General features: G+C 36.7%; 1 protein-coding gene across 1 annotated transcript; it reads left to right on the forward strand.

Moving 5' to 3' along the window:
• The first annotated feature begins 3,907 nt into the window (after window positions 1-3,907).
• LOC143620613 (uncharacterized) lies at window positions 3,908-25,454 on the forward strand. Its single transcript, XM_077092270.1, has 4 exons — window positions 3,908-4,390; window positions 4,421-4,760; window positions 24,315-24,643; window positions 25,398-25,454. The coding sequence occupies exons 1-4, from the start codon at window positions 3,914-3,916 to the stop codon at window positions 25,452-25,454; spliced, it is 1,203 nt and encodes a 400-aa protein (XP_076948385.1). The 5' UTR covers window positions 3,908-3,913.
• Window positions 25,455-25,698: the final 244 nt, after the last annotated feature.

Raw genomic sequence — 25,698 nt, forward strand, 5'->3', positions numbered from 1 at the left:
TAGGTAGGCAAAGTTGCCATAAGGACATGTAAAGGTGGTTTTCTCATGATCTGCAGGAGCAATGGGAATATGAAAGTATTAGAAGAATCCATCAAGAAAACAATAGAACATATTTCCAGACAAACATTCAAGCATTTGATTGATAAAAGAAAGTGGAAAATAATATTTTCTTGTGGCGTCATTAAGCTTCCGGTAGTCAATGCAAACTTGCCAGCCAGTGATGGTCCTCATTGATATTAGCTCGTCCTTCTCGTTCATTACTACTGTCATTCCTCTATTCTTGGGTACTACTTGAACAGGACTAAGCTAAGGTGAATATAAGATTGGGTAGATTAATCAGGCATCAAGGAGTTTAAATACTTCTTTCTTCACCACATCTTTGTAACATCCCAAAAATCTCAAATAATAATATTTTATATTATTCCTTATAATAATCAAGTTTACTTAAGATGGTAAATTAAATAATAATAAGGATGGTAAGATAAGTAAGTTAATTAGATGGATTAAACATGGACCAAAAGGGAAAGATGGGCCTTAGGTCCATGGGCTTATGGGAGTATAAATATCCCTTAAACCCTAAATCTTTCCATTTTTATCCACTTTATCCATCTTATTCTCCTTACACCTCCATAAACTTTCTATTTTCGGCTGCAAGAGAAGGAAACGAGATCCGAGATCAAACGAGCATAGGTCCTTGGTTTATCTTCCTTACTCAAGCTAGATAAACGATCCAAGCTCATAATCAAATCTAGTCGTGACCTAAAAACCGTATAAAGGTATGTTCTAGACCTTAAAGCTTATGTTTTTACAAACGAATGATCATGAAACTTAAACATAGAATGAATCGGGTTTAGTTAGTTCATAAAGTTGCAAACTTGATGACTAAAATGGAACTAGCAAGTTTAAGGTTATGACCGGTTCGTCGAGTAAACCCTAGGTCTAGCCTAAAAGACGTTTTGTGCCTAAAGGTTCAAACTTTGTACCTAAAATAGACTAGAGCTTGATGAAGGACTACTATCGAGTGTTGGGTCAAGAGTTTGACCTAAATGAGGAGATTTGACCTAAATGAAGAATATTGAAGATTGGAATCTTCTCAACCTTCTCAGAAACTGCTAAGTATTGAACCCGGGTACACCTTGGACCTTCGAGTAAGCTTTTACTTAGCCGAGTACGAGATTTTGCCTTCCGGGCACGGTTTACTTCAAATAATCTTCTTAAGTGGATATCCGAGCAAGGTATGCTTTTTAGTGATTTCCGAGTAAGGTTCGTTAATTTGGCATATCTGAGTAAGGTTCACTTTGTCAAGCAGGGTTGTTCTTCAAGACCAAGTATTTTACTCTTCCGAGTAAGGTTTGGTCAACCAAGTCTGAGAAGCCAAGTAATTGGAAGACCGGGCAAGGTATTCTTTAATAATTATGGTCCGAGTATACTTGATGAGTTGATGGAATATCTCTAAGTTATATCGAGTAAGGTTCTGCTCAAGCAAGGTATGTACTCCCGAGTACGCCTTATCAATAAGTTATTCAACTGAAAATGAGCCGAACAGGATCATAGAAGAACAAGGTTGCTCGTAAGGATTTGTCGAGCAAAGTTTGATAAGTCCAAGAAGATTGAAGTCTACTCGGTGAATATTTTACTTAGTAAAATATTCTCTAAGTAAAGTCTACCCGGAAACTGATTCCGAGTACACTTCTATGTTTACCAAGTCTGAAGGAAGGCCGAGTACAATGCGTACTCGGAGACTGAAGTTTAATGAAAAGCCTACCCGGAAGACTTGTTTTACACTTAGTATAATTTTTGAATATGTAATTTGAATATGTACTATCGGATAAGGTTTCTAGAAGGAATGACAGCTGTCCTAGGTTGGCAGGCCTATAAATAGAATAATTAGGGCACGCCGCCAGAGACACGAGAGACAGAGAGGATAAGACCGACACATTAATTAAGAGAATATTTTGTGTGTGGCGACTGTCCTAGGATTCCTCCTAAACCCTAATCGATTATCCTTTTGTTTGATTAACGTTATATAAATGGAAATCTTTTGAGTGAATCCTTCGCGTGTCTTCGTATTTTTGAATATTCACTGCAACCGTATGTTTGTTATTGATTCCGCCTTTAACAAACGGTCATCTTTCTAAACATAGTAACCCGTCATTAACTCGCTTGTCAACACGATTAATTTTGTGTGAGTTATGACATGATTGATTAAGATCCGATCCGAAACGACCTGACAAGTGGTATCAGAGCTTGTTGCTGCTATTTTTAGAAAGATTGTTGCTGATTAAGTTTTGAAGAAGAATGACGTAAGCAGAGCACTGTTCGATTGATTTGTGACGTCAGAAGCTTTGTTCTTCATTTTTCTTCCAGATCTACAAGTTTTAGGTGTTTTCTTTTCCTTATTTCACTTAAAGCTTTGATTTTTATTGTTGAATCTTGTTCTATTCAAATCAGACACCTCAGATCTAAGAATTTATTCTCAGATCTGATTCTTTTAATCTACTTTTGATAAGATCTTAACTTTTATTTTAAGAAAATGTCTGGATATGAGGAACAAGAGGTGTCTACTAATAAGATACCTAGATTGTGTGGTCAGGAGAACTTTACCAAGTGGAAAGTGCTTTTTGAGGCTGCTGTTTGTTATAATGATGTGGATATGTGGAATTCTATCAAGAATGGACCACAAGCTGCTGTTGAAGAAGGTGCTAATGCAAATGCTATTGCTGCCGTTATAGAGACAATGAGAAAGGTTGATGACAAGGCATTGGCTATGCTCAAACTTGGTCTGTCTTGGGAAATCCTCACAAAGGTTGCACATCATCAAAGTGCTAAGGCAATGTATGATGCAATCCTTGAGATGTATGAAGGGAACACTGAATTAAAGAACATTAAGAAGCAAAGACTGAAGCAACAGTTAGAAAGATTCAAGTATAGAGATGGTGAAAGGTTGAAGTCAATACTAGAACATTTTCTGAGTATTGTGAATGAGTTGAGAACAACTGACTATGTAATGACTGACTTTGATTTAAATACAAAGTTGCTCAACTCAATGCCAAAAGAATGGTATACTGCTTGCAAATTCATCCTTCAAAAGCAAAATATCAATGAATTGAAATTGGATGATGTAGTATGTTTTCTTCAAGCTGCTGAACTTGAAATGATTGAAAATGAAATGATCAAGGAAGATAAACCAAGTTTCAATGTGTCAAATGCTTTAATTGCTCCAATGGGGAATCTTACAACAAAGAATCAACAACAAATTCCCATCATTGAAGAACCAAGTGATCACAACAATGAGACTGCTAGGTCATTCATTGGAGGTGGTTCAAGCAGTCAAGGTGGTCAACAGAGGTTTAATGTTCAATTAATTGATGATGATTCAGCCTCTGTGGGAAATTGAAATGCTCAAAGTGCTGGTGCAGGGCATGTTCAAGGGAATGATGCACAAGCCCTAATGTCTATGTTCACTGAGTCCTACAATGCATTTGTGGCCAAAAACATGATTCACACAAGTGTAGTGCAGGATGATTTGGAACAAATAGATGCTGATGACCTTGAAGACATGGATCTCAAATGGCAAGCTGCAATGTTGGCATTAAGAAGCAAGAGACTGTATAACAGAACTGGTAGATCACTAGTTTCTGGTCCAAATGAGAGAATAGGATTTGATAAGTCCAAGGCTATCTGCTACAACTGTCAACAGCCTGGACACTTTGCAAGAGAGTGCAATTTGCCAAGGAACTTTCAAGTCAATCAGTTCCAATAGCCTAGAAACCAACAACAATACCAGCAGAATGTGCATAGAAACAACAACCAGCAGAACTTCAACAATAACCAAGGATTCAATCCCAACAACAACAACTTCCATCCAAACAACAACTTCAATCCCAATTTTAATAACCACTATCAGCCTCAGATGAACAACCAGCAGGGCATGAATCAGAATCAAGTATATCAAATGAACAACAATCAGAATCAAGCTGTTCAAATCCCTGCAACTCACAACATTCCAGCAAACCAAAATCAACCAAGAAATCAAGGCAATGTGGCAGTAACTACTCAGCATGAGGGAAGCTTTGACTGGAGTAACCATGAGGAAGATATAGTAGATGATATCAGAAGAGCTAATGTGGCATTCATGGCCATAGACTCTGCATCTTCATCTAAGGTACATTCTGATCCTAATGCTGATTTACCTAAACTTGTCAATGAATTAAAAGAAAAGATTGGTAAACTGGAAAGTGAGTGTTTTAAGAAGCAAAGCATTATCAATGCTTATGAGGCAAGTGAGATTGTTAGTGAGGAGAGAATGAAAAGTTTGGAAGAGGATTGTATGAATAGCTATAGAGCTCAGACAAGATTCACAACAGAAATTAGTGGGTTGAAGAAGATGGTGATTGATGAAAAGGTGCTGAATACAAAGCTGCAAACTGAAAATGAATTTCTAAAGAACTTAGTTTCAACTGGAAACATTTGTGGAATTCTGAATAAAGTAAAAGAAGATGAAAAGTACAAGGCTGTTCCACCACCATTCAACAACAACTTTATGCCTAAAGTTGACAAAGAGAAGAGAAGTGCTTATCTACAACAATTTAAAGATGTATTTCAAGACAAAGAAGATGTTGCAGATTTGTACAAGAATGTTGAGGTGAGTGAAGATGGTGAATTTGTTATGAAGAAAGAAATGAAAGAGGAAAAGTCAATTGGAGTTCAAGTCTCTGAAGATGACTTTGATTCAGATGAGTTGGATCAAGATGATCTGAGTGATTTGAGTGATCAAATTACTGAAAAAGAAATTCAAGCTGCTGAAAAAGGAAGAAAATATAGAAAGCCTGAATCTGTTGATCAACTTCCAAAGTATCCTCCAGTTACACATAAAATGAAAAGAATGAATGAGCAAATGAAAAGAGAACATTTTTCTTTTGACATTGGTGAAAAGAAGAATGTGTGTTACAATGCTGTCAGACCTCCACGCAAAAAGTTTTTGGAAAAATTAGAAAAGAACAAGAAAAAGAAGGTAAATAAGGAAGAAATGGATATAGAATATATTACTCCTATTTATCCTATCTGGAAGAGGATTGTATGAATAGCTATAGAGCTCAGACAAGATTCACAACAGAAATTAATGGGTTGAAGAAGATGGTGATTGATGAAAAGGTGCTGAATACAAAGCTGCAAACTGAAAATGAATTCCTAAAGAACTTAGTTTCAACTGGAAACATTTGTGGAATTCTAAATAAAGTAAAAGAAGATGAAAAGTACAAGGCTGTTCCACCACCATTCAACAACAACTTTATGCCTAAAGTTGACAAAGAGAAGGGAAGTGCTTATCTACAACAATTCAAAGATGTGTTTCAAGACAAAGAAGATGTTGCAGATTTGTACAAGAATGTTGAGGTGAGTGAAGATGGTGAATTTGTTATGAAGAAAGAAATGAAAGAGGAAAAGTCAATTGGAGTTCAAGTCTATGAAGATGACTTTGATTCAGATGAGTTGGATCAAGATGATCTGAGTGATTTGAGTGATCAAATTACTGAAAAAGAAATTCAAGCTGCTGAAAAAGGAAGAAAATATAGAAAGCCTGAATCTGTTGATCAACTTCCAAAGTATCCTCCAGTTACACATAAAATGAAAAGAATGAATGAGCAAATGAAAAGAGAACATTTTTCTTTTGACATTAGTGAAAAGAAGAATGTGTGTTACAATGCTGTCAGACCTCCAAGCAAAAAGTTTTTGGAAAAATTAGAAAAGAACAAGAAAAAGAAGGTAAATAAGGAAGAAATGGATATAGAATATATTACTCCTATTTATCCTATCTTTTCAAGTGTTGAAGACTTTGATGTGGGTGAGGTAGAAACTGTTGAGGAATATGAAAGAAGGAAGTCAAGATATAGAGAGAATGAAGATGATCAACCACTGAACTTGAAAAAGGTTGTCTTTGTTAAAGGGAATGTGGAAAGAAGTGACATTAGAATGGCTGAGTTTGTACCATTCTCAATTGATTTTGACAATCTGAAAAACAAAAAGACAATTGGTGTAAGAGAGCCCAAACCAAGTGAAAAATTCAGGAGACCAAAAGAACATGAGATGTTCAAAAGAAAGGTGTGGTGTAGAAAGTGTGATGAATATGGACACCATACTGATTCATGTAATGAGAGACTCAAGTTTCAGCCATTTCATGTCCCAAATGGAACAAAGTTTGGTCAAGATTTTGTTTTGTACAAAGAGAAGTATGCCTTGTATTTGGGAAAGGGAAATGTGAATAGAATAGAGACAAGAGTTGAAGTGAAGGCTGAGACAAAGAAGAAGACGCATATGACTGAAAATGTGAGAAGAAGTAAATCACCTCAGAAGCAAAAGCAGGTGATAAGGGAAAACCAGTCATTGAAATTTACCAAAAATACTCATTCAGTCAAGTCTGATGAGTCACAAGAATCATCAGGCAGTGAGAAATCAAAAAGAAAAACTGTATATCAAAGAAAGAAACAAGCTGTACTCACTGGTGATGAAAAGTTCTTGTTAAAACATGGATATGAACCACAAGGTTTCACATGGAAACCTAGAACTGAAGCTAAAATTGAAGCTGTGACTGATGTAAGAGACTTCTCAGAATCTAAGGACTATGTCTTACAAGAAAAGAGAACTGCCTCAGTTGAGCTTGACAATTCAGCTTCACTTGTCAAGACACCAAGAGAGTTTGGTTATGAAACTGACCATTCAGACAACTTGGAGATCACTCATGAAGATCCTGAACCTACTACACTCACTTCCCAAGCTGCCACTGAAATTGACACTGATAAGTTGCAAGTTGAAGAAGCTTGCATCTCATCACTGAACTAATCAAATTTCTCTTTGTGCAGGAACAGGCCACTCCATTGAATGATATATGGTATATGGATAGTGGTTGTTCTAGGCACATGACTTGTGACAAGAGGTCACTTGAATTATGTAGAGAAGTATGAGGGTTCAGTTGCCTTTGGGAGTGATGAAAATGGAGGAAAGATTGTGGGTAAAGGGATATTGACAAATGGGAAGGTGTCTTTTGACAATGTCTTTCATGTTGAGGGACTACAATACAATTTGTTGAGTATATCTCAAATGTGTGATAAGGGTTACAAAGTCAGTTTTGATGATTCTCATTGTTTCATCTTAAAACCTGAGTTTGTGATCCCACCTGAAATGATTATGATGATGGCACCAAGAAAAGGCAACTTGTATGAGTTGAATATGAAAGATGCTATTTCAAGAGGTGGTGCATGTTTTGTTTCCAAAGCCACTGAAAATGAATCTAAATTGTGGCATAGGAAGTTGTGTCATGTGAACTTAAAGAATATGAATAGACTGGTCAAGGGTGAACATGTGATTGGTTTACCTACAAGAGAATTTAAGTCAGATGATCATTGTGACTCATGTCAGAAGGGAAAACAACACAAGTCTACTCATAAGACAAAGCTCATCAACTCAATTGATCAACCACTTGAGTTACTTCACATGGATCTTTTTGGTCCTGTGAGTGTACCAAGTATTGGAAAGAAAAGATACTGTTTGGTGATCATTGATGACTATTCAAGATATACTTGGGTTTATTTCCTAAGTACCAAAGATGAGACTGCTGAGTTGATTAAGGGTTGTGTCACAATGATTGAAAACAAGCTGAATAAGAAAGTGAAGATGCTGAGAAGTGAAAATGGTACTGAGTTCAAGAATGGAGTTATGGAAGAATTTTGTGCTATGAAAGGAATACTGCAACAATTTTCAGCTCCAAGAACTCCTGAACAAAATGGTGTTGTAGAAAGGAGAAACAGAACACTAATAGAAGCTGCAAGAACCATGTTGGCTGATGCTAACTTACCTGTCACATTCGGGGCTGAAGCAATCAACACTGCTTGTTATGTTCAGAACAGAGTGCTTGTGAACAAAAGGCATGATAAAACTCCATATGAGATTTTCAACAATAGAAAGCCTTACATCAAGTTCTTCAAGCCCTTTGGCTGCAAATGTTTCTTATTGAACACTAGAGACTATTTGAACAAGTTTCAAACTAAGTCACTAGACTGTTTCTTTGTTGGATATTCTACTCACTCAAAGGCTTACAGAGTTTATGTGAAAGATCACATGAGTGTGTCATCTGACATTATTTTTAATGAGAATCAATTCAACACAGTCAGTGGTGCAACATGGCTGTTTGATCATGAAAAATTGATAAAGTCATTCAAGATTTATTCTGAAGACTTTGATGATACATTCTACAAGACCAGTGTACTTGAAGAAAATAAGAAGAAAGAACTGGACTTAGAAGAATTGTGGAAAAAGGTTGTCAGGAAAGAAAAGGAATACACTTTTGTGAATAGCTCATCAAACAATGACATTGAACAAGATCAGGAAATGACAAGTCAAGATAGTACTGATGTACAAAATGATCATGTTCATAATGGGAGTGACACAGGCAACAAAACAAATGATGAAGAAGCTGCAACAACAGCAAGATTTCAAGACTTATTTCAAAGTTTGAATCTGGGAAACAATGGTGCATCCACTTCAAGACAACACAATGATGAAACACCAGTGTTTCATGATGCAGAAGCTGATTTGATCATTGAAGAACCTGAAATCAATGAAACAAATCTTGACACAAATTTGTCTACAAATATGATAATACAAACTCCTACTGTTGAAAAGAATCATCCTGCTGGAAATATCATTGGTGACCTGCATGAAAGAGTAACAAGGAGTCATTCTGAGATAGCTAACATCTGTCTGTACTCTTGCTTTCTATCCCAATTAGAACCAAAGAATATTGCTCAAGCTTTAAAAGACAATAGTTGGGTAGAGGCAATGCAAGAGGAATTGGCCCAGTTTAGAGATTTACATGTATGGGATCTTGTAGACAAGCCACATGACAGATATGCAATAGGAACCAAATGGGTGTTCAGAAACAATAGGGATGAAAGGAGTTTGGTGATTAAGAACAAAGCTAGACTTGTAGCACTGGGATGTTGTCACATCCCGACTAGGTAGTTGCGGAAGCGTAATACGGGAATGTAACAGATAACACTGGTATCAACCACATTGTTTATAAAGAAATTCAACAGCTAAATTACATCATATTACATTGGTAGGTACTATGTTTACAAACTAGGTGAAAAACACATAACCGGTTTACGAGCTTTTTATTCAGTATTATATCAGCGTCTATTCACAGCTATTCAACTTTCCTTCTAACACCAAGCATGTAAGCAAATCATTCCACTTTTGCTTTACCTGAAAAGCATGTCAAAACGGGTCAACTACGTCTAGTTGGTGAGTTTCAAGTTTCACGAGTTTCAATGAAATCAGTACACGAGTTCGTAAAGTTTACAGTGTCTATGTATATATGTCTGTGTATGATGTATTATACTAAGCCACAAGTGAAACCGAAACGAGCTAAAACACATGGCCTCCACTGCCCATGCACTCCCGTTGGCATTTAACAGCCACTTTGCCCCAAGTATGTACTATGTCTAACACCACATAGCAGTATGTAAAAATATAATGACAATGTGCAACTGGGTTTACATATGTTCCGGCATACCCCTCCGGCTCTGTCAGTTGGGTTTGTCAAACCGATAGTACTATCCACACGTCACCGGCACGAAGTTAATCACTTGTGTTTGTGGGGACTTGTCAAGTGTTAGTACTTAGATAATCCACATCATCACACGTTTTCAAGTATTGAAGTATATGTAAACATGCTTTTCACCCCAAAAGTTCGTAAAACAGTTTAGAAAGTGGAGGTCGTGAAACTCACCTTATCGTAGTTCGCACAGAAATCACGTATCAATAAGTCAGATGCCTCGTTTATAGCCTGATTCCTATAAACGGTATCGTATCGTTATTACTAGTACAGTGTTCAAGCTAAGTCGGGCTGTATAGATAATCTAGGTATAGCTGTTAGGTCCAGAACATGACCATAGTCTTAGATTGTGACGTTGTATACTATGAAATGTTTAAAACTGGATTTGGCTCAGTTTCACCGTTTCCCGAGCCTAGCTCAGTTGATCGTTATACGTTTCGGGATTAGGTAAGATCACATAAACTTAAGTAAATATATTGATTGATAAAATAATTTGATTTATGAAAGAATTTTAAGGTTTCGGTGTCTGGTTTGATTGCAGGGTTCGTTTCCGTTTTCACACGGGTTTGATTATACAAAACGCGCACAATCCACCCGATTTGTCCGGAATTCTCGTAAAAAGTTTGTTTTTATCAATATCATTCAAAAATATGATATTTGACCACTTTTGACATTTTGACATACCAGTCAGTCCGTTAAACACAAAACTGCCGGTTTCGTTAAAACAATTATAATTTAAATCTTTGATTAATCATAACTAAATATGTACTTATATATAAATTATGTAAATTTTTGTAAAAACACATTTAGACATGGAGAATTTTATAAAAATATTTTCAGAAATTTTATGATTAATTATTTATTTATAAAAATTCATTTAATAGGTTATAATCGTGTAATAAATGGCCCGTTTATATCAAACGACCTCCGAAAAATCCGATAATTTTTACAAATGGCCTCAATGTTATTACATAGCCCCTGCAAAATTTCCAGAACCTAACTCTTTTGATAAAATGCCTTTTTGTGCGTTTTTCGGCTGTTAAAATTCGGTTAAGCCATGATTGCACAAACCATACTTAGACATTTCCAATGATTCCCAAACTTTACCAGTGATCTTACCATCACATATTAAACTCCAAAACCAAGTTTCATAATTTTTCAATATGTTTAGCTATTTTTCCCAAATAAACGCTCATAAACGGAAATAAATTCACCAAATATTCTCCGTTTATTGAAAAATTACCAAATTTGAACAGGGACTCATTTATTTGATCCCTAATGTCCCTGCAAGTTTTCACAAGCTAACAACAAGCACGTCACAACCTAATACTAAACAGCCCCTAAACGAGTGTTACGGGTTTACCTTGTCGGTTTTCGATGAATTTTGCTAGTTTAAACGACTCTCCGGGTCTCGGGTTGCAAACTCAGTATATATACATGTCATATAACATCAAACCAAGCATAAATCATCCATGTAACAGCCTTGATAATTAGGGTTTCGGTTTTGGGTTCAAATCGAACTTTCTAACTGTAAAAACGTTGTATTCATGTTCTAATCCGCGTTTTTGACCAAAAAAGTATATGTTCCTGGTTTGTAAACATGTTTTACATCAAAACATGGTTTTACTTGATTTTTAGGGTTTTTGGATGGTTAAACATGTTTAAAACTAACTAAAACATGTTTATATGTTAATTATATGAATCAAACTTGGTTAAATTTTTATAAAACTTGATCTTACCTTAGGGTTTTGAAGGGAAGTTGATAGAGCAGAAGGTGGAGCTGCTTGGACTTCAAAATTTCATGAGTTAAAATGAATAACAAAGTCTTAAGGTGTAAGTTATATAAAAAAATGTGTAGTGTGGTGGCTGGCGATCGGAATCCAAAGAAGGGCCCTTAATGGGCTGTTTTGGCCCATTACTCTAATTATACAAGCCCAAACATGAAAAGCCCACTTCAAGTTTAGTTCGGGTTCGGTTTTTCGCAAGAAAATTAATTCGGGTGTGAGAAATAGCGCAAAAACGAGTGTTTTTCAGCTTATTTTTGTAAAATAAGAAAAACGTACCGACTCGTTGTAAAATTCCAAAATATTTTCACGGATTGCTTAGAACATGTCATATAAGTGTTTTATAAATCTTTTTCGGCTTAACGGATGCTACAATGCTTGTTTTGATATTAACGATTGCGTTTAAGCTTATAGCGTATCGATAAACGAAACCTTTTTCGTTTAAAGAGTTTTAAACGTACTGGGGCCTAAATATCAATATGTTAGCCTCTATAACATATATATAACTCGTATATGACCCCTCAGTATGTATACGGGTCATAATTATTATCGGTCGGTTACTCGTTTAAGCACTACGAATTAACCGATTTATCGTTTACTTGTTACGTAATGAATATAGTGTACCTCGTTTTGTCATGAATGTCACATTCTCCCCCCGTTAAGAAATTTCGTCCTCGAAATTTAATGTGTTATCGGTTTTCTTTTTAGGGAACAGGTGTAGGTATTTCTTTCGGAATTCGTCCTTTCGTTCCCAAGTATATTCGGGTCCTTGTTTTGAATTCCACCGAACTTTTACCAATGAAATTTTGTTGTGTCGTAACTGTTTGGTTTTCCCGTCTACAATTTCTACCGGTTCCTCTACGAAGTTGAGCTTTTCGTTGATCTGAACATCTTCCAGTGGTACTATTGTCGTTTCATCAGTCAAACACTTTTTCAGATTCGATACATGAAACACGTCGTGAATAGTGCTCAGTTCTAAGGGTAGTTTTAATCGGTAAGCTACGGGACCAATTTTTGCGACAATCTCAAAAGGTCCGATGTATCTCGGGGCTAGTTTACCAGTCTTTCCAAATCTTATAACACCCTTTCATGGCGATACTTTTAAAAATACCTTATCACCTATTTCAAAAGATAACGGTTTTCTGCGAACATCGGCATAACTCTTTTGTCGGTCACGGGCAGCTTTCAATTTTTGTTTAAATTGGTGAATCTTATCGGTGGTTTCCTGAATTAAATCGGATCTTGAAATTTGAGTATCACCCACTTCTGTCCAACATAGTGGTGATCTACATTTTCGCCCGTATAGAGCTTCATAAGGTGCTGCTTGTATACTACTGTGATAACTGTTATTGAAAGAGAATTCAATGAGCGGGAGGTGTTGATCCCAATTCCCTTTGAAGTCCAGTACACAAGCACGAAGTAAATCTTCTAAAGTTTGGATGGTTCGTTCGGATTGACCATCAGTTTGGGGATGGTAAGCCGTACTGAGGTCAATTCGGGTTCCCAAGGCTTCTTGTACTGCTTGCCAGAAATGTGAAGTAAAGTGACTGTCTCGATCGGAAATAATCGAAAGAGGTACTCCATGTCGAGATACTATTTCATCGATGTAAATTTGAGCGAGTTTTTCGGTGGTGTAGTTGTTACGGATGGGAATAAAGTGTGCGGATTTGGTTAACCGGTCCACAATTACCCAAATTGCGTTGTGTCCTCGAGAGGTTTTAGGAAGGTGTGTCACAAAGTCCATGGTAATTTGTTCCCATTTCCATTGTGGGATTTCGGGTTGTTGTAACATTCCCGAAGGTTTTTGGTATTCCGCCTTTACCCTTGCACATGTTGCACATTTACTTACATACACGGCTATATCCTTTTTCATACCAGGCCACCAGTAAAATTCTTTAACATCCTTATACATCTTATCAGTACCTGGATGAATAGAATATTTGGATTTGTGTGCTTCATCAAGAATCAACTTTCGGAGTTTATGAAGTGTTGGAATCCAGACCCGGTTTTTGTAATAATATACTTCATCAATTTTCTTCTCAAAATTCCTTTCATTTCCATGTAGTTCTTCTTTTTCTAGCTGATCTGCCTTCAAGGCCTCATCTTGTGCAACGCGAACTTGTTCGGTTAGGCTACTTTGAACAATCATTCCGAGTGCTCGTACCCTTAATGGTCTGATTCTGTCTTTTCGACTTAAAGCATCAGCTACTACGTTGGCCTTACCCGGATGGTATTTAATCTCACAATCATAATCATTTAACAGTTCTACCCATCTCCTTTGTCTCATGTTTAGCTCTTTCTGATCGAATATGTGTTGTAGGCTTTTGTGATCAGTATAGATGGTACATTTAGTGCCATACAAGTAATGTCTCCAAATCTTCAATGCAAAGATAACTGCTCCCAATTCCAAATCATGGGTCGTATAATTCTTTTCATGTACTTTTAGTTGTCGGGAAGCATATGCTATTACTTTCTTTCTTTGCATCAATACGCATCCAAAACCTTTACGAGATGCGTCACAATATACCACCAATTCTTCAGTTCCATCTGGAAGGCTTAATATTGGAGCCTCACATAACTTCTGTTTTAACGTTTGGAAGGCCATTTCTTGTTCTTCTCCCCATTCATATGCTCGATTTTTTTGAGTTAGGAGGGTTAGAGGTTGTGCAATACTTGAAAAGTTTTCAATGAATCTTCTATAATACCCGGCTAGTCCTAAGAATTAACGAATTTCTCTTGGTGACTTAGGCACTTGCCAATTCTTAATGGCCTCAATTTTACTTGGGTCTACTTGGATCCCTTGGTGGTTCACAATGTGTCCCAAAAACTGTACTTCTTGTAGCCAAAACTCACATTTGGACAACTTTGCGTATAACTTCTCTTGCCTCAATAATTTTAAGATTTCCCGCAAATGTTGTTCGTGTTCCTCCTTACTTCTCGAATATATCAAAATGTCATCGATAAACACTATCACGAACTTGTCAAGGTAAGGTTTGCAAATTCGGTTCATGAGGTCCATAAACACTGCGGGTGCATTTGTCAACCCAAACGGCATAACCAAAAATTCATAGTGACCATACCGAGTTCGGAAAGCTGTTTTTGGTACGTCTTCTTCCTGAATTCTTACTTGATGATAACCAGATCTAAGATCAATTTTTGAAAAATACTTCGCACCTTGGAGCTGATCAAACAAGTCATCAATTCGAGGTAAGGGGTATCTATTCTTTATAGTCACTTTATTCAATTCCCGGTAATCAATACACATTCGAAAACTCCCATCTTTCTTCTTTACAAATAACACTGGTGCTCCCCACGGTGAGTAACTAGGGCGAATAAAACCCCTGTCCAGTAATTCTTGTAACTGGTTGGACAGTTCTTGCATTTCAGAAGGTGCTAGTCGATAAGGTGCCTTAGCAATGGGTGCTGCTCCCGGTATCAAGTTAATACGGAATTCGACTTGTCGGGTCGGTGGTAAACCAGGCAACTCATCGGGGAATACATCTGAATACTCGTGTACCACTGGGATGTCTTCCAATCGTTTTTCCTCGGGTTCCTTAACTGTTACACTCGCCTAGTATAAAGTACAACCTTGGCGTAAATATCTCAATGCCTTAAGTTGAGATATGAGAGGCAGTACCGTACCAGATTTCTCACCTTGAACAATCATAGCTTCATCATTCGAAAGAGGTATTCTAACGGTCTTATCCTTACAGACAATTTCAGCTTTATACTTAGATAGCCAGTCCATACCGACTATAACATCGAAACTTCCCAATTCCACTGGAAGTAAATCAATAAGGAATAGGTGGTCGTTTAGGATAAGGGAACAGTCTCGGACTATTCGGTTAACAAGTATAGACTTACCGTTAGCGAGTTCTATAGTATATGGTTTTGTTAGTTCACTAACCGGCATATTTTCTAAGGTAAGAAATTAACAGATACGAAACTTCTATCGGCGCCCGTATCAAACAAAACTGAAGCATACTGACCCGAAACTAAGAATGTACCTGTCACCACATTCGGATCATGAAGCGCTTCACCCGGTCCTAATACAAACGCACGTCCCCTAGTTGTGTTGGAGGTTGATGCTTGTGCTTGGTTCTGCCTTCTCACTGCACCCGGGTTCAAATTGGGGCAGTATCTCCGAAAGTGTTCCGTACTGCCACATTCATAGCAGGCACGGAGGTTCGTGGTAGGTGGGGTTTGTTGGTTGAGTTGTGGGCGGGTTGGTTGAGGTCGAGGGAGTTGAGTTGATTGCGGTGGACGGTTAACAGTGTTGGTGAGGGTTCTACAGTTGGGGGCATAGTGTCCCGTTCTTCCACACTTTTGACAAATGATCGGTTTGCAATCACCCACATGATGAAAGTTACATCTTTTGCACTTTGGTAACGTCCCTTTATAGGTCTCTTGTTTTACATTAGAACTGGTCATGGCATAACTTCGGGTATTCGGACGAGTCCGCTTGTTTTGAGGGTTTCCTTGCATTCTTGTCCCATAATCAGTTCGTTTTAAACTTGTTGTTTCACCTGGCATCCTTATCACTCCACTTCTCATCAGATCAAAAGTAACGACACCCGTTTGAGATACAGCACTTTCTAATGTCGGGTGGGCAACTGAATTCACTATACTTCTCACAGCAGGGGTCAGTCCCCAGATATAACGTTCAATTCGCTTCGCTTCCGGTGTAACTAACCATGGAACTAAGCGGGACAGTTCGTTAAAATGATTCGTGTATCCCACATGGTCCGCTCCTTTCATTTCCAGATTCCATAACTCGTGTTCCAACCTCTGAATCTCACTTTTAGCACAAAAATGCTCTAGCATGAGGGTTTTTAATTCAGTCCATGACATACGATTAATAGCATATTGTCCCCTTATTTGGACTACCGTGTTCCACCACATCAGCGCTTGGTCTAGAAACATACTGGTAGCAAATCTGACCACGCGGTTCGGTGGACACTCACTGATATTAATTACTGATTCGGTCTTTTCTATCCATTTGACCAGCCCGCTAGGTCCTTCAATACCCTTAAACTCAATCGGTTTACATAATGTAAATTGTTTGTATGAGTACTCCTGACGCGGGGGTTCTCGGTTATTATTATTGTTATTATCGGTATTGGTCCGAGTATTATCATTATTAGTTGTGTTAACAACCGGTACAGGGTTCGGGATATTATCAGGGTGCACAACAGGTTCTGGGTTCCCAGTGACATTCATAGTTGGGAGAGTGTTATTATTATTTATGACATTATCAGTATTCACCGGGGTAGTAACACCCGGGGCTACATTAGTGTCTGGCGGAGGTGTATTAACAGTGGCCGTGGTGGTGCTCGTAGGTTGATTAACAGTATTGTTAGCACGTATGCCTGCAGTGACTTGTGTTACAATTGTTGGTATCACTGCTTGTAGTTGACGAGCAATCATTGCGGCCACTTCCGCCTCAGACAAAGTGTTTGTTTTCTTCGGGGCCATTCTATAAATTAATCAATTATATAATAATCAATATTGTTTCACTATGACCAGCACAACTTTACGATATTACACTTTCACAACACATAACTATGCCAAAGAAAACACATTCGTATTAATTATAATCATTACTGTACATATGCATCCAAAATTAGCGCATAAGCTTAACCTGGTATAGGCCAGCGCTTGTATATGCGTATCAAAATTTGTCACTAAGTGACATGTAGACTTAACCCGATAAGGGCCAGTGCTTGAAATAGTACTAAACCACAAACAACTCCCAAGTCAGCCCAACACGCTGTAACAAAATGCTGCTTGGGATATCAAAAGACTATATACATAAGACTAGACTATTATGTCCTATCCATTCTTTGTAACATGAAGCCACAACCAAACAACAGCAGCCACTAGGGCCGCATTAACCGCTAAACATACTCCTAGTAGTATCATTGCCCGATCCTGACGCCCGTGGCTGTGAGCACTGGATCTTTGCACAATTCTGATTTCTTGCTGCATGTACCGCATGTGATCATACATATCATGTCTATGCAGGTTTAGGTTATTTATAGAATGTGATTGGTCTAAAAGCTGATCAGTCGCTAAACCAAACCATGCTGAATCAGAATGACGAGGTGGCTCGGGTACCGGGGCGGGTAAACCCCAAGTAGGAATAGGTATCTCAGTGACCTGGACACGTGATGTTTCTCCCCTATGGTACGTAGATCGAGGTGGGGAAAAGGTGTGCTCAGGTGGACGCACTGAAATGTGAGCGGTCTGACGGTTTCTAATAGTGGGTAGGGGTACTGGTGTATGCTGTACAGGTGGAGTAGGGGATCTGGGTGCTCTAACAGGTGAATGATAAGCACTAGTTGCTCCCTGTCCTGCAACATTCCTAGGGGATTCCCTAGGGGGGTAGGTGTCACAACGATAACCCGATAAGTCGGGTTGATCTGCGGGTACCTCGTGAGGAATTACCGCATCTGCACCTTCTTCCATTTCCTCTGGTTCCTCCTCAGTTTCCTCTTCCGGATCCTCCTCCTCCTCCTCAGGCTCTGTTGGTAGGGTATTAGGTAAACGATCAGTAGATCTTGACATATTCCTGCACAATTGTTAGTGATAAGAATAACATCCTTCTATATTAATCATAGTAAGATACGTGCAGGTATTTATACACATAAGCACAAATAATCGTTTATATACACAAATATTTATCTATTATTATATTTTATACACATATGTTGCTGTTTTTACCTATTCGATTGTTTATCGACTTCTTCTCGAATTTCCTCATACAAACAAGTCTGTTATTACGTTCCGGACCATAATAACCCACTTGTCCATTCGCGTTCATCACGAGAATCATTCGTGTATCTTATTTAATATTATTTTATTCCCAGAGTTAATCGAGCCTACGGTTATCTTAGGGTATCCTAAGGGACATCCTAATTCTTTATAACAAATGGCTCTGATACCAACTTCTGTATCTTAAACATGTTTAACCATCCAAAAACCCTAAAAATCAAGTAAAACCATGTTTTGATGTAAAACATGTTTACATGTTAATTATATGAATCAAACTTGGTTAAATTTTCATAAAACTTGATCTTTCCTTAGGGTTTTGAAGGGAAGTTGATAGAGCAGAAGGTGGAGCTGCTTGGACTTCAAAATTTCATGAGTTAAAATGAATAACAAAGTCTTAAGGTGTAAGTTATATAAAAAAATGTGTAGTGTGGTGGCTGGCGATCGGAATCCAAAGAAGGGCCCTTAATGGGCTGTTTTGGCCCATTACTCTAATTATACAAGCCCAAACATGAAAAGCCCACTTCAAGTTTAGTTCGGGTTCGGTTTTTCGCAAGAAAATTAATTCGGGTGTGAGAAATAGCGCAAAAACGAGTGTTTTTCAGCTTATTTTTGTAAAATAAGAAAAACGTACCGACTCGTTGTAAAATTCCAAAATATTTTCACGGATTGCTTAGAACATGTCATATAAGTGTTTTATAAATCTTTTTCGGCTTAACGGATGCTACAATGCTTGTTTTGATATTAACGATTGCGTTTAAGCTTATAGCGTATCGATAAACGAAACCTTTTTCGTTTAAAGAGTTTTAAACGTACTGGGGCCTAAATATCAATATGTTAGCCTCTATAACATATATATAACTCGTATATGACCCCTCAGTATGTATACGGGTCATAATTATTATCGGTCGGTTACTCGTTTAAGCACTACGAATTAACCGATTTATCGTTTACTTGTTACGTAATGAATATAGTGTACCTCGTTTTGTCATGAATGTCACAGATGTCTTCAAAAGGAAGGGATAGACTTTGAGGAAGTGTTTGCACCAGTTGCAAGACTGGAAGCCATAAGGATTTTTCTTGCATATGCTGCCTCAAAGAACATTAAAGTATTCCAGCTTGATGTCAAATCTGCATTCCTTAATGGAAAGATTGATGAAGAAGTGTATGTGACTCAACCACCAGGTTTTGAGGATCCCATGTATCCAAACAGGGTGTATAAGCTAAACAAAGCCCTTTATGGTTTACATCAGGCTCCTAGAGCATGGTATGATGAGTTATCAACTCACTTACTTGAAAATGGCTTCACAAGGGGAGCCATTGACAAGATACTCTTCTACAAAAGACAAGGGTCAGATTTGCTGCTTGTACAAATCTATGTTGATGATATCATCTTTGGATCTACAAATGAAAATATGTGTTTGGAGTTTGAAGAGGTGATGAAGTCCAAGTACAGCATGAGTTCCATGGGTTTAATGAATTTCTTTCTGGGAATACAAGTTCAACAAACGGATGAAGGAATCTTCATTCACCAAGCTAAGTATGTGCAGGACATTCTGAATAAGTTCAACTGTCATGATTACAAGGCTGCCTCAACTCCAATGGACACCAAAGAAAAGATGATAGCTGATGAAAAGGGGGAGTCAGTTGATGAACATGAATACAGAGCAAAGATTGGATCTCCTGATGTATCTGACTGCAACAAGACCAGATATCATGTTTGCTGTGTGTGTATGTGCTAGGTTCCAGTCAAATCCAAAAGTCTCCCATATGAATGCTGTGAAAAGAATATTCAGATATTTGAAGGGAAGACCAGACTTAGGGATTTGGTATCCAAAGAACCAATCCTTTGATCTGATTGCATATACAGACAGTGATTATGATGGATGCAATATGAGTAGAAAGTCAACATCAAGGGGATGCCAGTTTTTGGGTGAAAGGCTAGTGTCATGGCAATGCAAGAAACAGACCACAGTGTCAATCTCCACTGCAGAAGCTGAATATGTTGCTGCATCTGCATGCTGTGCACAAGTTCTCTGGATTCAGAATCAGATGCTGGACTATGGTTTGAACTTTCTAAACACCCCTATTCTGATTGATAATACTGCTGCATATTTTACTGTTAAGAATCCTGTGCAACATTCTAAGACTAAGCATATTGAAATCAGACATCATTTCATCAGAGATTGTAGTGAAAAAGGTTTGATTGAAATGCAAAGAGTTGATACAAGTGATAATCTGGCTGACCTATTCACCAAACCACTTGATAGAACCAGGTTCAACTTTCTTATGAAAGCCCTGGGGATGATCAACTCTGATGAAATCTGATTAGGGATGTTGCTTAGTTGTGTACCTCTATGTGCTACTTGAATATTTTAGAAGAGGTTATACATGTTGAATATGTTGTTGAATATGTTGCTGAATATGTTGCTGAATATGTTGCTAAATAAGTTACTGAGTATGTTCTATGCTATGTGACTTAACTGTTTTCTATGTGTGTCTCTCTATGATAACTGATTATTTTCTTAGAGATTACACATATTGAATATGTTTCAACTGAATGTTGATTGAATATGTTTTGATTATGTCACTGTTTTTAAAGTTAATTGATAGGTGGTTATCTGTGCAATTTGTTTGAAATTGATGACAATTCTTGACTATCTTGTTAACTGATTTGATGTTATGATAAGTAATTTGATCTGTTTAGGTGAGCTTAATTGCTTATATAATGTCATGAGTAATCACATGTTTATGATTACTTGAATATGTTCTTAATCTGATCTTCTGAAGTTGTTAAGATAGAATAGACATTGAATGAGATTACAGTCTGTTTTTCTTGATGATGAAAGAATGATTAAGATTTGAGTATGTGATGCAACTGTTTATGTCAAAATGTGTTTTTATGTCAAAATTAAGTGATTCAATGAAATTTATAATGAATTTTGCATAAACACTATATTTTGATCAAAACATGAGCAAGTTGATTAATGGTGTTGAGATATGATAAGATTATTCAGTTCAAGCTTTTAAGAAGCTTAAAAGAAGGATTTTTTAAAGAGAAAGATCTCAAACAGTTGTTTTTGCTGAAAATTATGTCATTTGCCCAGTTGGAAGGACATGCACTTGTGTATGTTTGGTCCTTGAATCTCTTAGATTCAAAGGATAGCCATTGACCTGAAAACTGAATGCATTTGGGGCAATTATGACTTGTTTCTTATTCCTTCACTTAAAACTATGTCATTAGCTCTGACTTTGAAAGGACATATATTCACATGTATGTTTGGTCCTGTTGACCACTTCTGGTCAAACAGGATAGCCATTAACCTGACAATGAAGAGATATTGGGGTGATTGAATATTAAACTGTGTTTATTGGGAAATGATAGTACATTGACTACATAGCTGATCATATGGAATTATTAGGCTAAAAAGGCCTTAGTATAGTCATTAACATGTATGGTTGCTTTCCCATGATGATGTAAAATCTAATGTGATATAAACATAATGAATATGCTAATCTTTATGTGGAGATGCATAGTTGCTTTGCATGTCTCAAGTTAAATCTCTCCGAATGATATGGCAGAAAAGTGATTACCTAGTCATACACGAGCCTGTTGTTATTTGGTCAACCAAAATGAAACATTTTAAATATTACAAAGAACATGCTTTTAGAAAATTTGAGAAAATATCAAAAACAAGGGGAAGAATGAATAAATCAACCAAAAGTTGATAAATGTTTTAAATATTTTATCAAACAAGAGGGTTACAACAAGAACTACAAAGATGTTGACAAAATCTGTCTGATCTTTAATGAAAGGCATGTTGCTAACTGTAAGTCCAACGTTCAACCTCTATATATGTTTGAGTCTAAAAATACAAAAATACAATAAGTTCTGTCATAAGAAACTATTTTTGACCAAATACAAGAGGTTGGAGTCAAATTGGGGTGATCTGGGGAAAGCCAAATAAGCTTTGAGAAGAGATATGAGGCATCATAGCACAGTGTTGACCATTATTGCATTATGCTCAAATTGAACCTTAATCATATCACCAAAGAGATGAAAATCATGCTAAGTTTATACCTGCTGTTAACCTATCTAAGTTATCATAATAATGCTGAGAGTGAAGTAATGAGATAGCTACTTAGTCAATATGATCCCATTCCTGAGATCTTTTCAGTTTATAAAAGAAATTGTTTTGAAATGAAGTATAACTGAAATTTGATCTCTAAATGCACCGTTTGCTCTTAAACTATGTTCTTAAATGATACATAACTTAGAAATGTCTTTGAAAAGTGGTTTAAGTCAAAAAGTGTTGCATTTTGCCTAAAATAGGCTGAATATGTAAGTTCGAGTAAGGTTTGATGATTTCTAACCCTCTCGAGCACAAACTGTTTGAATATTTATTTTCGGGTAAGGTTATTGAATTATAACCTTTCCGAGTACAGAATAGTTGATTATGGTTGAATATGTAAGTTCGAGTAAGGTTTGTTGATTTCTAACCTTCTCGAGCACAAACTGTTTGAATATGTATTTTCGAGTAAGGTTATTGAATTATAACCTTTCCGAGTACAGAACAGTTGATTATGTGTGAATATGTTGTTTCGGGTAAGGTTTGACAACTTTCAACCTTTCCGAGTAAGCTTAGTCATTTTTGACTAACATTATGATTTTCGGGCATGCTTTGAAGTGTTTACACTGTTGCACTCACTTTCCGAGCAAGCTTGAAGTCTTGAGATGATTATGTGTTGAAATAGCTAACTGTTAACAAGAAATTATTGTTTCGAGTAAGCTATGCATGTTTTATGTTAGCTTAGAATAAGCTATGCATGTAATATGCTGATTGTGTTTTAAAGCAAACTTTGTGAACTTAAGTGAGTACACCAAGTAAGCTTTGTGTGAATATGTTGTTAGGAAAGGTTTGTTAATCTTTCCGGGCACGCTTAGATGTTACTGTTTAAGTTTGTCATTTTTCGGGTATGGTTTGATATGATAAGTTCCCTCGAACAAGGGCATACCTGATGATTGAATGTGTTTATCCTAGCAAGCTTAGTGCTAACTTAGGATTTTTGAGCAAGCTCTATGAAATTTTAGACTATAGCACACTTAAATGTTTATGTGTTTAATTTCATTCCGAGCATGCTCTGTGATATATGTGTTTGTGATTTCTTTGAAATTACAAGTGTTTTCGGGCAAACTTTGTTTTCCGAGCACACTTTATATTTCGGGTACACTTATGTTCCTTCAATATACTTGGTAATTTTCAAAACCTAACTTCCGAGTACACTGTCTGCTAGAATTTGGTCTCGAGCACACTTTGTATTATATGAAAGTTATTCGGGTATACTTTGCATAAGATTGTTGTCCGAGCACACTTTACATTTGAAAGAATGCTCGAGCACAATCTTCATACAAGCATACTTGAATGAATGCATTGATTGAATATGTGAGTGAGTATGATAAAAATTGATTATGATTCTTTTTAGAGTTTGTAATAGATAAGTTTTAATTTGAAATAGAGAAATTCTTGGGTAACTTTATCTTTGCATACTTTACCATTTCTGGACACACTTTTAAATGGATAAGGAAACCATTCTTGGAATAGATAAGAAAGTTAGGTGATAAAAGACAAAACACTTTTAAAGATTCTCACTTTATCTGAACTGCTGAAGAAAAGCAAAATATGCAGACCTTTATTCATAACTCTTTTCTGATAAAGCTGCAGATATGTACCTTACTTTTAACTTAACTCTCTTTAAAAGAAGACCTGTATATGCTATTTAAAATTTAAAAATTCACATTTCAAGAGTAACTCACATTTGTGTTTTTGTGCAGATTTCAATATTATTCAAGACAACGGTTTGAATAGAAATATTATTTTTTTTACCTTAATTTCTTTTTACTTTCAGATCTAACTGATAATTGTGTGTTCATTGATGTAACAGAAAATCAGCAATGGATCCAACACCAAGTAATTCCAATTCCTACAAACATCATCTTTCTGAAAAACTGAAGAACGCATTGCAACGAGTTCAATCCCTAATGTCTGAGGTTGAGAAGATCTCAGCTGCCCCAAAACAGGGGGAGAAATCACTGAATCAGGGGGAGAATTCGCTGAAGCTTCTCTCAATTTATGAAAAGGACAGCTCAGATGATGAAGCTGACAATGTTCCAGAAAATGAAAGGAAGGATCGTGAGGAAAGAAGGAAATTAAAAGGACAAGAAATTGCACAAGAGGATGTTGAAATTAAGAAAATGGACTTTGAAATGAATACAATGGACTATAAACTGAACGAATCTGAATCAGAAACCAAAAGAGTCTATGAGCAAAGAATGACAAAAATTCATGACAGAGAATTTCTGAGTCGAATGGTGTCTGACAAAGACTTTGAAGAACAAGAAAATTTGTTGAAAATGTTTGAAGATAAGAAAAGGCTAAGAGATGAAGTGATAAATAAACAGAGAGAAGTCCCACAAGAAGTAATTGACAACTGCTTAAATGATAAAGAAATTCCAAATGGTGTACTAGTATCTCTACTCAAGTTGATTAAACAAGAAGAACCAGAAACAGAAGTGAAAGAGAAACTAGATACTGTTATTGATAAAATTTCAAAAACACTGAGTGAAGAAAAGACTGTTCAAGACAAGAAACTAAAAGGCTTGAAATTGACAGATGATTTGGAACAAGAAGTGGAAATTCAAAAATTCTTAAGCAAATATGGTGGTAAACCAAAATTTTTGATTAAGAATGGAATTCCTTTTGAATATGTAAAAGTAATGACAAGAAAAGAGATTTTGAGCAACTTCAAGAAAATGAAAGGACAACAGCTGAACTTGAAAAAGGGAGCCGCTCAGTCTCTGGTTGGTAAGAACAAAGGAATGTCCAAAAAGATGGATGATCTATCAAGGATGACAGTGAAGGGGAAATTCAATGTAGAAAAATTCTGCAAACAGACAACATCCTTAAAACAGAACAATACAAAGAAAAGGAAGATGTCTGTATCTACTCAGGAAAAACCAAAGCAGATGCACTTGAAGATGGATAAACCCACTGAAAATGTTGCTGAAAAATCCAAAAACCCATCAGTCAACCACAATGTTATGCCAAGTGGAATATTCTATGATTCCAGGACTGAACATCTGAATGTTATGTTGGAAAATGGAGAGATTGTGAAGATCTTCTCTAAAAATGACTTCAGAAAATTCAATCTATGGCAACTGACTGTGATTGCAGCACTGTATCTCGCTGATTGTAAGGAAAGGCAAAGGCCTACAAGTGCTAACCAATTAGAATTGCTAAAATTCTTAATAAAGCAAGAAAAGTTGGACTTTCCATGCCTAAACAAGCATCTTTGGCTAAATTGAAGAATGTTTAGGATTTGCTTATGTAATTTTTGCTTATGTAATTTAATTATGAAATTTAACTTTAATTTGATGTGTATTTTGCTAAGTGTATGTAACCTTAGAGTGTTTTGGGTCAGCTGAGGTGTTCCAATCTAGGGGGGAGATTGTTGGGTCAAGAGTTTGACCAAAAT

This window comes from Bidens hawaiensis, unplaced genomic scaffold, assembly GCF_021521415.1.
Source record: "Bidens hawaiensis isolate Kalapana, Puna unplaced genomic scaffold, B.hawaiensis_p1.1 tig00002617_1, whole genome shotgun sequence".
NCBI lineage: Eukaryota > Viridiplantae > Streptophyta > Magnoliopsida > Asterales > Asteraceae > Bidens > Bidens hawaiensis.

Bases quoted from the DNA above. Each gene is read 5' to 3' on its own strand.
- LOC143620613 (XM_077092270.1), top strand. From the start codon at position 3,914: ATGAACAACCAGCAGGGCATGAATCAGAATCAAGTATATCAAATGAAC. The intron at 4,391-4,420 runs GTGATTGATGAA...CTGAATACAAAG, and splicing joins TTAGTGGGTTGAAGAAGATG to CTGCAAACTGAAAATGAATT. The intron at 4,761-24,314 runs GTGATTTGAGTG...AGGACAGCTCAG, and splicing joins GTTGGATCAAGATGATCTGA to ATGATGAAGCTGACAATGTT.